This window comes from Salvelinus fontinalis, chromosome 15 (assembly GCF_029448725.1).
Source record: "Salvelinus fontinalis isolate EN_2023a chromosome 15, ASM2944872v1, whole genome shotgun sequence".
NCBI lineage: Eukaryota > Metazoa > Chordata > Actinopteri > Salmoniformes > Salmonidae > Salvelinus > Salvelinus fontinalis.
The window spans coordinates 17,265,314-17,278,491 of NC_074679.1; the positions used below are offsets into that span (position 1 = coordinate 17,265,314).

The following is a 13,178-nucleotide window of genomic DNA, read 5'->3' on the forward strand; positions in this document are numbered from 1 at the left end:
GGTCCAACTCATCCCAAACCATCTCAGTTGGGTTGAGGTCAGTGATTGTGGAGGCCAGGTCATCTGATGCAGCACTCTATCACTCTCCTTCTTGGTCAAATAGCCCTTAGACACCCTGGAGGTGTGTTGGGACATTGTCCTGTTGAAAAACAAATGATAGTCCCACTAAGCGCAAACCAGATGGGATGGTATTTCGGTGCAGAATGGCTGTGGTAGCCAGGCTGGTTGTGTGCCTTGAATTCTATAAATCACCAACAGTGTCACCAGCAAAGCACCCCCACACAATTCCACCTCCTCCTCCATGCTTCACGGTGGAAATCACACATGCAGAGAATATCCATTCACCTACTCTGCGTCTCACAAAGACACAGCGGCTGGAAGCAAAAATCTCAAATTTGGACTCATCAGACCAAAGGACAGATTTCCACGGGTCTAATGTCCATTGCTTGTATTTTTTCGGCCCAAGCAAGTCTCTTCTTATTATTGCTGTCCTTTAGTAATGGTTTCTTTGCAGCAATTCGACCATGAAGGCCTGATTCACACAGTCTCTTCTGAACCTTTTATCTGTATTATTTATTGTTTATTGAATATTTAAAACATACAATAAACTTGCAGAATGTCAAGGGCATGTCGACAGATCTCCCAGGTAGGTTGTTTCACACTGTTTGTTGTGGGTGGTTGTTTCCTGTCTCAGTGTTTGTTGCACCATACGGGACTGTTTCGTGAGTTCGTTTTGTTTGTAGTCAGTACTTGTTCGTTCGTTCTTTGTTACGTGTAAGTTCATAGTCCAGGTCTGTTGCCTTCGTTTCTTGTTTTGTAGTTTGTTCTAGTGTTTTGTCAGTGTTTCGTTTGTTTAATAAATTCAGTATGTCTTCATCACCCGCTGCGTCTTGGTCCGTTAAATCACCACAAGACGAACGTTACAGTCCCAGATATTGCGAAATATTTGCTAATATGATTTAAAAAATGAATCATCAGGAGTAGGCAGCTCCATAAGTAAGTGAGTAAACTGAGATATGACCAAGGAGTTAATCAGGGCAATTTTTCTATAAATAGACAGGTATTTACCTTTCCATGGTTGCAGGATCTTGTCTATTTTGACAAGTTTTATTGCAATTCATTGTGGAGAGCTCATTTATATCTTTTGTGATATGAATACCAAGAATGTCTACTTCACCGTCAGCCCATTTTATAGGTAAACTGCAGGGTAATGTAAAAGTTGTATTTTTTAAAGATCCAATACGTAATATTGTACACTTATCATAATTAACTTTTAGTCCAGAGAGTCCAGAAAAGTTATCTAGATCTTCAATGAGACATTGCAGGGATCTAGCTTGCAGCCTTAATATAAAACTTGAGTCATTGGCATACATTAACTCCTTTGTTTTTAAGCCTTGGATTTCTAATCCTCTAATGTTGTTATTGTAACGGCTTTCTTCTGTGGACGAAGGACTGAATGGCAGCTCCGGACTGAATGGCAGCTCCGGACTGAATGGCAGCTCCGGACTGAATGGCAGCTCATGACTGAAGGGCAGCTCATGACTGAAGGGCAGCTCATGACTGAAGGGCAGCTCATGACTGGAGGACAGCTCATGACTGCAGGGCAGCTCCTGACTGGCGGGCGGCTCTGGCAGCTCCTGACTGGCGGGCGGCTCTGGCAGCTCCTGACTGGAGGGCGGCTCTGGCTGCTCCTGACTGGCGGGCGGCTCTGGCGGCTCCTGACTGGCGGGCGGCTCTGGCGGCTCCTGACTGGCGGGCGGCTCTGGCGGCTCCTGACTGGCGGGCGGCTCTGGCGGCTCCTGACTGGCGGACGGCTCTAGCGGCTCAGGACAGACGGACGGCTCAGATGGGGCTGGGCAGACGGGCGGCTCAGATGGCGCTGGGCAGACGGGCAGCTCAGATGGCGCTGGGCAGACGGGCAGCTCAGATGGCGCTGGGCAGACGGGCAGCTCAGATGGCGCTGAGCAGACGGGCAGCTCAGGTGGCGCTGGGCAGACGGGCAGCTCAGATGGAGCTGGGCAGACGGGCAGCGCAGGCGGCGCTGGGCAGACGGGCAGCGCAGGCGGCGCTGGGCAGACGGGCAGCGCAGGCGGCGCTGGGCAGACGGGCAGCGCAGGCGGCGCTGGGCAGACGGGCAGCGCAGGCGGCGCTGGGCAGACGGCAGACTCTGGCCTGCTGAGGCGCACAGTAGGCCTGGTGCGTGGTGCCGGAACTGGTGGTACCGGACTGGGTACACGCATGGGGCGAGTGCGGGGAGCAGGAACAGGGCACACTGGACTCTCGAGGCGCACTATAAGCCTGGTGCGTGGTACCGGCACTGGTGGTACCGGGCTGAGGGCACGCACCTCAGGGCTAGTGCTGGGAGAAGGAACAGTGCGTACAGGGCTCTGGAGACGCACAGGAAGCCTGGTGCGTGGTGTTGGCACTGGTGGTACTGGGCTGGGAACACGCACCTCTGGGCGATTGCGGGGAGCAGGAACAGCACACTCCAGGTTGTGAAGGTACTGGCATCAATTGCTCCGGAACTTTAACACATGCCTTAGGATGAGCACTAGGAACTGACACATGTGGCATCACACAGCTAACACGCTCCTCAGGGCGAATACCGTGCATACTACGCCAAACCAACAGCTCTCTCTCTTCACTTTCCTCCAATTTTATCAACAACACCTCGAATGTCTCATAATCTCCCTTCCATTCACTCTCCTCCAATCTGTACAATAACTCCTCAACATTCTCCGACTCATACCTCAATTTCGCCGACTGCTCTGATTCCATCCTCTGCTCCTTACGATAAGCACGGGGAGCTGGCTCAAGTCCCCTACTTGACCCAGCTACACTTCCCGTGTGCCCCCCCCCCCCCCCCCAAGACATTTTTGGGGCTGCTTCTCGGGCTTTCTACCGCGCCGTCGTGCTTACCTCATTCGCCGGTATCCCTCCTCGCACTGCTCCTGCGAATCCCAGGCGGGCTCCGGCACTCTCTCTGGATCGATCGACCACCTGTCTATCTTCTCCTAAGTTGTATAATCCAGACTCGGCTGCCGAGCTAGCTCCTCAAAATGCCGCCTCTCTGCTTTCGCTGCCTCCAGCTCTGCCTTGGGGCGGCGATATTCCCCTGGGCAAAGGGGTCCCAGGGTCCTTTTCCGTCCAACTCGTCCTCCCAAGTCCATTTTTCCTGACATCGCTGCCTTTCCTGCTTCCGCTGCCGCTGCTGCCCGTTACCACGCTGCTTGGTCCTATTTTGGTGGGTGGTTCTGTAACGGCTTTCTTCTGTGGACGAAGGAGAGGATCAAAGCGCAGCGCGGTTAGTGTTCAACATGTTTTAATAAAGACGATAAACGTGAACACTACAAAATTACAAAACAACGAATGTGAAAAAACCGAAACAGTCCTATCTGGTCCATAGACACAAAGACAGAAGACAACCACCCACAAAACCCAACACAAAACAGGCTACCTAAATATGGCTCCCAATCAGAGACAAACGACTAACACCTGCCTCTGATTGGGAACCATATCAGGCCAAACACAGAAACAGGAAAACTAGACACACAACATAGAATGCCCACTCAGCTCACGTCCTGACCAACACTAAAACAAAGAAAACACAAAAGAACTATGGTCAGAACGTGACAGTTATTTGATCTGATTTTAATAGTTAGCATTTTGATGACCATAATGAATAGATATGGTGATGGCGGACACCCTTGTTTAAATCCTCAAAACTCTCTGAAAAGTAGCTGCTATTTACTGTTTTACACCTGGGGTTGCTATACATTACTTTTACACATTTTATAAGAGAATCACCAACATTTAAAAAATCCAGGCATTTATAAATAAAATCCAGTCTTACAAAGGCCTTTTCAAAATCCGCTATAAATACCAGGCCTGGCTTCTTAGAGGTTCCATGATGTTCTATTATTTCTAGTAGTTGTCGCATATTATTCCAATGTATTGTCCATGTAAAAAACTTGTCTGATCAGAATGAACAATACCTGGTAAAACCTTTTTAATTCTGAGTGCTATACATTTCGTTAGTATTTCTGGATCGCAACGTTGAACAATTGATGTTGAGAAGTGTCTGTTACTTGAACTCTGTGAAGCATTTATTTGGGCTGCAATTTCTGAGGCTGGTAACTCTAATGAATTTATCTTCTGCAGTAGAGGTAACTCTGGGTCTTCCTTTCCTGTGGCGGTCCTCATGAGAGCCAGTTTCATGATAGCGCTTGATGGTTTTTGCGACTGCACTTAAAGAAACTCTCAAAGTTCTTGACATTTTCCAGATTGACTGACCTTAATGTCTTAAAGTAATGATGGACTGTCGTTTCTCTTTGCTTATCTGAGCTGTTCTTGCCATAATATGGACTTGGTATTTTACCAAATAGGACTATCTTCTGTATACCAACCCTGCCATTTCACAACACAACTGATTGGCTAAAACACATTAAGAAAGGAAGGAAATTCCACAAATTAACTTTTAACAATGCACACCTGCTAATTGAAATGCCTTCTAGATGACTACCTCATGAAGCTGGTTGAGAGAATGCCAAGAGTGTGCCAAGCTGTCATCAAGGCAAAGAGTGGCTACCTTGAAGTACCTTAAATATAAAATATATTTTGATTTGTTTAACACTTTTTTTGGTTACTACATGATTCCATATGTGTTATTTCATAGTATTGATGTCTTCACTATTATTCTACAATGTAGACAATAGTAAAAATAAAGAAAAACCCTTGAATGAGTAGGTGTGTCCAAACTTTTGAATGGTACTGTATGTTTGATACCGTTCCATGTATTACATTCCAGTCATTACAATGAGCCTGTCCTCCTATAGCTCCCCCCACCAGCCTCCTCTGGTATGCACTACCCTCTGTAGTGCCTTACAGTCAAACAGCTGCCATACCAGTGGTGATGCAGCCAGTCAAAATACTCACAATGATGCAGCTGTATAAGTTTTTGAGGATCTGAGGACCCATGCCAAATCTTTTCAGGCTCCTGAGGGGGAAGAGGCGTTATCGTGCCCTCTTCATGACTGTGTGGGTGTGTTTTCACCATGATAGGTCCTTAGTGATATGGACACCGAGGAACTTGAAGCTCTCCACACACACTCCCTGTAAACCAAGATAAGCTAAACATTCAGCTAGACTCCGTAGTGTTACAGCAACAGGTCCACAGTGCTTTGGCTGTGGAGCTGCATGATTCTTTTAGTTTCACCAATAACTGTAGGCCTACTCAGTTGAACGCTCTTTGACAATATCTATGTTCAATTTGCCTCATGATCCTTGTTGACATGTAAAGTTTAGTAAGGAAAATATGCTCTCTGAGTGATGTGAGAGCCCTGATACAGGAAGATGGAGGAAGCGGAGCTGTTTATTTTTCCATAGGCCCACATTGCGTCATATTTGATGAGAGCATGTGAATCTCTCATCAACTACCCATCAATGTAAAGTAACTGGAGATGAGTAGAGGATGAAAGGGAAGATTGCCCTAAGCCATTGCTATTCTAGTGTCACATCTCTCTGTCATGTTAGAGGGAGGGAAAACACAGACATGTCATGTGATGTTTTTCTTTAAATGTTCTGGAACATTACAGTGTTCCAGTTATATTTTTTGGAAGACGTCAATGAACTTTAAGGAACCCACTGACCCTCTGTCATACTGTATATTCTATCTGTTCAGACTTGTTTCCATACACACTTTTCTTTTTGTGATGTGTTTTTGTACATGTATGTTATGCAAGTTATGATGAGCATTTTATTTTTATGTATTGACATTGACAACATTGACCATCTTTGTGATTTGAGCTGTGAGTCTCTTTTTGTAACAAACAACAATAACTTTATTTATGAAGTGCTTTTCAAACATTACTCACATTTTGCTCAGCTCTGCTGCACCTTGTGTATCAGCTGCTTTACATTTGTCATCTAGGTAACGGTGCAGCCGTGCGGTGATATACTGTAGCTATTGTTCATGTATTGTGAAAACAGAGTATTTAAAATATTGATCCCATTAAGTTGGTTTTACTGTCATACAGTAACTATTGAACTAAGACATTCTGTCATTTTCTTAGGTACTAGAGAGAAGTCATTTGATCCGCTGTGTGTTTGACTAATGTTACTGATTATTTTTCCTTTCAGCTATTTGTACAAGAATGAAATCCAATCAATTGACAGACAAGCATTTAAGGGACTTGTCTCTCTAGAGCAACTGTAAGTGACCACCTCCTCGTCCTCCTCTTCCTCCTACTCAACCTCTTCCTCCCCTTCCCCTCTGCACCTTCATATCTGATCTGTCCGTCTCTCCAAACGTCCTCCTTGCGACCCCCCAAGCCCCCACTGTCATACAGCCACTATGCATGCCGTTGTATACACTCACCCTTGTATGTTGCGCTGACTTTATGAACCCCTGCATGAGTAGCATGTCTCATTGTCACGACAACGGATGTGTGTCACCCGGTCCTAATGCGCAAAGCTACAGCATGAGATCACCAGCCCTGCCCTGCCCCAGCCCTGCATCAGCTCTGCCCCAACCATGCCCCAGCCCTCTCCTGCCCCAACCCTGGCCCTCCCATAACCCTGCCCCAACCCTGCCCCTGCCCTGCCCCATCTCTGCCCCTGGCCCTGCCTAAACCCTGGCCCTGCCCCATCCCTTCCCTGCCCCAACCCTGGCCCTAACTCAACCCTGCCCCAACCCTGCCCTGCCCCTCGCCTGCCCCTGCCTTGCCCCTGCCCTGTGCCTGCCTTGCCCCTGCCCTGCCCCTCCCCTGCTCTCCCCCTGCCCTGCCTTACCGCAGCCATACTGTAGCTAGGCAGATCCAGACTCAAGCAGGCCTTGGCTTCATGTGCTTCAGACTACAGATACAGCTCCTGCTTGCCCCATGCACAGCTTGCCCTTCTTTGTGTGTCTTACATCCTCTGTGGGGACTACTGTACACTGACTACTTGTGTCACTTTTGACCTTAGTTGTGATTGTCAATCTAGTTGTATTATGCACTAGTTCTGTTATTTCATAGAGGGCCCCCACGCATTTCCCAAGCAGAGTGGTAGAGGTCACCATGTTGTTATTACATGTGCTTGTGAGACATACTTTTAGTATCAGCATGAGAAAGGGTGGCTCAAAATCTATATAAATGTGACCTTATGCTATTATTATAACTCCTTTACCAAATTGCATGTCATCTTAATGACTTGAATATGTTCAAAACATTCCAGAAAATAGATTAATTTCAATTATTATTTAAAAACTTTTTATTGATGTAACGATTTTATAATGTGTGAAATGTGAACGTTAGGAGTGTATGACCACGGCTCATACAAAACTTCCAACAAAGCAAACTGTCCATGCAGAGTAGTATATAAACATGTATATAGGATCACATCTGATTATTGTCACACATAGACCACCAATGTCATTGAACTGAAATGGCCTTCTTTCAGCCAATAGTAGATGAACAAGTCCTTCAACTGTTGGAAAAGGCTGCGCTCAGTGAGACTACTGTTGTTGGTTAACCCTAAACCTTCTGGGAAGCTATATATCACAGCAAGTTGCCTTCATATGTCAATCTTATAGAGGTACACTGACATCAGTCTAAAAAGGGTGGATATTACTGGATACTATATTTAGCAAAGTTATGTCCTCCATGTAGGCAGTTTGTGTCTAAACTACACCAAAAGAAAAATGGCTAACATGCATCTTCCCCCTCAAAGCCCTATCGTGGTGGTTGATCCTAGGGAAAAGCCTTGTGGCTGTTTGTCCCTTCATAACCACATGCATAGCCACTGAACAAATGGCTATTCATGAAGCGAAACCAAATCAAACTCCAGGCTCTTTGCCCTGCAGCTGGTTTGAGATTTGATACAGTAATGAAGGGTCTTATGTGTGGGTAACAAGTTCTGAACCACTTTAATGGCCCTCTGCTATTCTGTTGGTCTTCAAATATGCTATTCAAGCCGTAGGTTAGGTTGGGAGGGAATAAACAATTCTTTAAAGTACCGCCAGTCTCGGATTTAATGTCCTTCACTCCCTTGCTGTTTAAATGAGAGTATTTTTACAAGCATTTTGGCTTGCTTGTTGTTGAATATGTTAAATTCGAACATGCCTATCTGTGACCAAAAAGTAATTTAACGCCAAATAGACTACAGAACATGAGTAGAAATGTACACAAAGCATGTTTCTGCTCCTCTTCAACATATATCAAAAAAAGTTCCTTGTCACAATAAGTCTCAATTTGGTGCTTGAAATGTCTTGTGACGCTTGGTTCTATTACACTGTCTTTTAACTGTCAGGTTAGACATGTTTACATTTGATGTTAAATCACTGGTGTGTGACTCACATACATCAACTGGCTGTGATTACAGGGCTATACGTCTGTTGCCAAGTTTTCTCTCTTCCTCTCTCTCAGAGATTAAATATGGTTGTCTGTGTAATTCCTCTTGGCTGTTCAGTGTTCTGTTGTCCTTGGACCATCCCCTGGCCAGCCTTAACACTGCTACTCTATGAGGAGAGAAGACAACACCCTAAATCTATCTCTTTTAGACAGATGCAGGAAATCTTAGGTTGGATATCAACCAGACATCCTTCACTAAGATCCTTGGCTGTGTCAAACTCTATTAGTAAAGCTCGTGTGCTGTGCCAAAGTCTTAATGCATTTATTTTACATATGAGTCATGTAGCAGACGCTCTTATGCAGAGCGACTTACAGGAGCAATTAGGGTTATGTGCCTTGTTCAAGGGCACAACAACAGATCCTTCACTTAGCCTATTTGGGGATTCGAACCAGTGACCTTTCAGTTACTGGCCCAATGCTCTTAAGCGCTAGGCTACCTGTCTACCTATAGTGTAGTAAGTGGATGTTGTGCTATATCCACTATTGCACAAGATCGTCATCATGTCTTTTATTGCTGATTAGTGCAGCTTGGCTCAACGTTTGCTTGCTTTGACTGTTGCTTTGTCTGTTTAATAAGCAAATATGTCACTGAACCTAAAAGTTACTGTTCAGTGACTAATTGGAGTTCATATTTCATTTGTCTAACCTTGCTGTTTCTTGCCATTAGTTCTGAGTTATGATTAATCCTAATCTGGTGATACTGTGTCCATGATCCTTCCTCTTCCAGGTACCTGCACTTCAACAACATTGAGTCCTTAGAACCGGAATCCTTCACCCACCTCCCAAAGCTTGAACGCCTGTAAGTCCACTATCTTCACATTTCACTCTATTATACCAAGTTGCGTTCTTACTCTACGCTTCTCATTTTTCTAAATGATGGAGTGATGCATCTTAAACAAACAATAGGACAACTCTCCAAATGATATAATGATTTGTTGTGGCGTGTACGTGCTTGTCACCGTCAGTCTTCTACCTGAACTGACTTATTTCAAACGGCACTGAGTGCAGAACAGACTTTACAACGTATACATACTGGTAAATATACTTTAAACCCCACAAAATAGACTACATAATGTACTGGGAATAGAATGCACTGTTCCCTAATGACAGAGCCCTATGTGTTTAGCATGAAGCTGGACTTTAAGTGGGGCTTTTCAAAGCAGTACAACCGTTGGATGACCTTTCAATGTTCTGAGATGCCTTCATCCTACATCAGGACAGCTAATCTCCTCAACAAGTCTCTTGAGGTCTATTGGGCCATTTTTAAAGCTGTTTGTCTGTTACGGGTAAATAGCTATGAGGACAGACTGTACAGGGATACATGTGCCCAGCGCATGTGTTTGGCTGTATTTTCCCTGAGCCCTCACTCTGCCTTCTGTCTGGTGCTCCTCCCAACCGTTCAAACTCAGATTCCTGACATGTTGTCAGGAAAAACTCAGGGTCCTTCTCATAGTTATTCTGAAAGGTCCCACAACCTGTTACGACTTCAGAGGTCTGTGTGCGTGTGTGTTCTCCACCGACCCATCAGATCTTTATGTGCTGTGTAGGACAGAAGTTGAGAGCCCAGGTCAGCTGGTTACCCTACAGGGCCAGAGGGTCCACTGATAACACCTGGAGAGATATCAACTCTCGTGACACAACATAAGGGGATCTGCGAGAAATAAAGGAACACTATGAGGGGACAAATGAAATAAAACAACTGTATTATTGAAGTAGCAGTAGATTCAGTGGATGAATAGAGTGAGTGTTGACATTCAGTGAACTGTGTCAGACTCTTGCACCCCCACTGGCCTTGGACCTTCTGCCAGATGGATGGATGGCTGGATGGATGGATGGATGGATGGATGGCTGACCGGCCGGCTGGCCTCTGTTTTCACGCCAGAGCTGAATTCCTCCTTCTCTCCGTGTTTATTGGCTACACCTGGAATCCTGCCACACACGTTCCCAACCCTCCCCAGAGAGGGAGAGGAGCCGCCTGCACACGGATGGAAAAGGGGAAGGAATTCCCAGGCGCACTGATTCTGGAACGTTTGTAGGGGAAGATCTCCATGAAAATAGATTGCCCAGTCTCGCTAGTTTGTGGACAAGAGCATTCTGGAAGATGTATCTATCTCCTGTGGATTGAAGAGAAGAATGAGAAGGAAAACGTCTTGTTGTTTCTTTAGATTTATGGTGATTGCTAACAAATATGGAGGTTTGTTGGCGTTGTTTGGGGAAAATGTTTCCATAAACATAGCTTTATTAATTAATTTATCTGTCATCAGTTTTCGATCCAGAATGTAATCTTCCTGTAAGATCGTTGTATGGTTGTGAAGGAAGCGGTCATGGACGGGAAGCTTTGATCATGTGTCATGTGTGGTAAACTGATCATATTTCTTAACCCAGATCAAAATAATGATGATATAAAATCGTCAAATGACCGTCTTCCAAAAACATATGGCTCCCAATATGAGCCTGCAGGCCTACATCAAAGGGACTGATGCTGTAAGTAATGTCTAGAAGTAGTGTCAAAGTAGTAAGCTCAAGTAATCCATAGTAAATATACACATTCCTCATGAGTCACTAACCTCATGTGGTGGTTGACACTGTGACATGCTGTAGCTATAGGCATGATGCATAGAGTTCAATCCCTTTAGAGGTCAACTCCTGTCAACCTAGTCAACAGTCTGTCAGACGTACACATTACACACAGCATGTGTCTATAATTATCTATGACTTATCTATGACTTTATCTGATTATCTGTGTCTGTCTCTCACTCTTTCTCTCCTGCAGGTTTTTGCACAACAACAGAATTACCCATCTCGTGCTGGGGACCTTCTCCCATCTCCAGTCCATGAAGAGACTGTAAGTTCACTGACAACGTGCATGCACAGGGCAGCTATTGTGTTGTCTGAGAATGCTGTGAGAGATACAAACCCTGCCTGTCTGTGTACAGCGGACATTAGGATCAGCAGAAAGGCAGTACATTAGGATCAGCAGACAGACAGTACATTATGATCAGCAGACAGGCAGTACATTAGGATCAGCAGACAGGCAGTACATTAGGATCAGCGGACAGGCAGTACATTAGGATCAGCGGACAGGCAGTACATTAGGATCAGCGGATAGGCAGTACATTAGGATCAGCGGACAGGCAGTACATTATGATCAGCGGACAGGCAGTACATTAGGATCAGTGGACAGGCAGTACATTAGGATCAGCAGACAGGCAGTACATTAGGATCAGCGGACAGGCAGTACATTAGGATCAGCGGACAGGCAGTACATTAGGATCAGCACACAGGCACTACATTAGGATCAGCGGACAGGCAGTACATTAGGATCAGCGGACAGGCAGTACATTAGGATCAGCACACAGGCACTACATTAGGATCAGCAGACAGGCAGTACATTAGGATCAGCGGACAGGCAGTACATTAGGATCAGCGGACAGGCAGTACATTAGGATCAGCAGACAGGCACTACATTAGGATCAGCGGACAGGCAGTACATTAGGATCAGAGTTTTACCTTTCCCCTATTATGTTCTTCCCCTTTTCAACATCTCACTCTAAATACTTCAGAGATGTATACTTCAAAATACTTCAAAATACTTCAAAATACTTCCAAGATGTGTTGGACCCAGAACCAGTATGCTGTGGTTGAGAGGTACAGTAGACAGACAAGACAACTGGCAACGTGGGAGGAATGGGATTCAAAAACAATATTTCCCTCTGATTATTACGGCACTCAGATTTGGATGATGTTCAGAGTGGGATAAGATTAAATGAGGATATTACTGTCTCCTGGAATGTACAAATCTCCCTGAAACCTGAAGAGACCAGTAGAAGAAAGGATAAATAGGAAGTGAAGTGCCAGCCAATCTGTACTCTGGAGCAGACAGACAGTATCCCACAGCAGGAGAGGAGTACTCCCAAAAAGGCCATGCTGAGTCAGTGTTTGGACTGAGCTGGGCATAGCTGTGTGGCATAGCTGTGTGGCATAGCTGTGTGTGTGCATGTGTGTTTTGCCAGTCTCAGTCCACACTGGTAGGCTGCCAGAAAGGATTTACTCTACCTTCCAGACAGACTCATCCCAATACTGACTACAGACAGACTCAGCCCACTACTGACTCCAGACAGACTCAGCCCACTACTGGCTCCAGACAGACTCATCCCACTACTGACTACAGACAGACTGAGCCCACTACTGACTCCAGACAGACTCATCCCACTACTGACTACAGACAGACTCAGCCCACTACTGGCTCCAGACAGACTCATCCCACTACTGACTACAGACAGACTCAGCCCACTACTGGCTCCAGACAGACTCCTCCCACTACTGACTCCAGACAGACTCAGCCCACTACTGACTCCAGACAGACTCATCCCACTACTGACTACAGACAGACTCAGCCCACTACTGACTCCAGACAGACTCATCCCACTACTAACTCCAGACAGACTCAGACTCCAGACAGACGCAGCCCACTACCGCCCAGACAGACTCATCCCACTACTGACTACAGACAGGCTCAGCCCACTACCGCCCAGACAGACTCATCCCAATACTGACTCCAGACAGACTCAGACTCCAGACAGACTCAGTCCACAACTGACTCCAGACAAACTCAGACTCCAGACAGGATCAGCCTACTACTGACTACAGACAGACTCAGCTGACTACCACCCAGACAGACTCATCCCACTACTGACTCCAGACAAACTCAGACTCCAGACAGACTCAGTCCACTACTGACTCCAGACAGACTGAGCCCACTACCGCCCAGACAGACTCATCCCACTACTG

General features: G+C 45.8%; 1 protein-coding gene across 2 annotated transcripts in view; it reads left to right on the forward strand.

Annotated features, from left to right (window-relative positions):
* The window catches only part of LOC129811480 (peroxidasin-like), a 120,535-nt gene that overhangs the window by 29,791 nt on the left and 77,566 nt on the right, over positions 1 to 13,178 (forward strand). For both annotated transcript variants that reach the window (XM_055862828.1, XM_055862827.1), the window contains exons 4-6: positions 6,139 to 6,210; positions 9,115 to 9,186; positions 11,161 to 11,232. In XM_055862828.1, the coding sequence (XP_055718803.1) occupies positions 6,139 to 6,210; positions 9,115 to 9,186; positions 11,161 to 11,232 (216 nt within the window). The remainder of the gene's footprint in view (positions 1 to 6,138; positions 6,211 to 9,114; positions 9,187 to 11,160; positions 11,233 to 13,178) is intronic.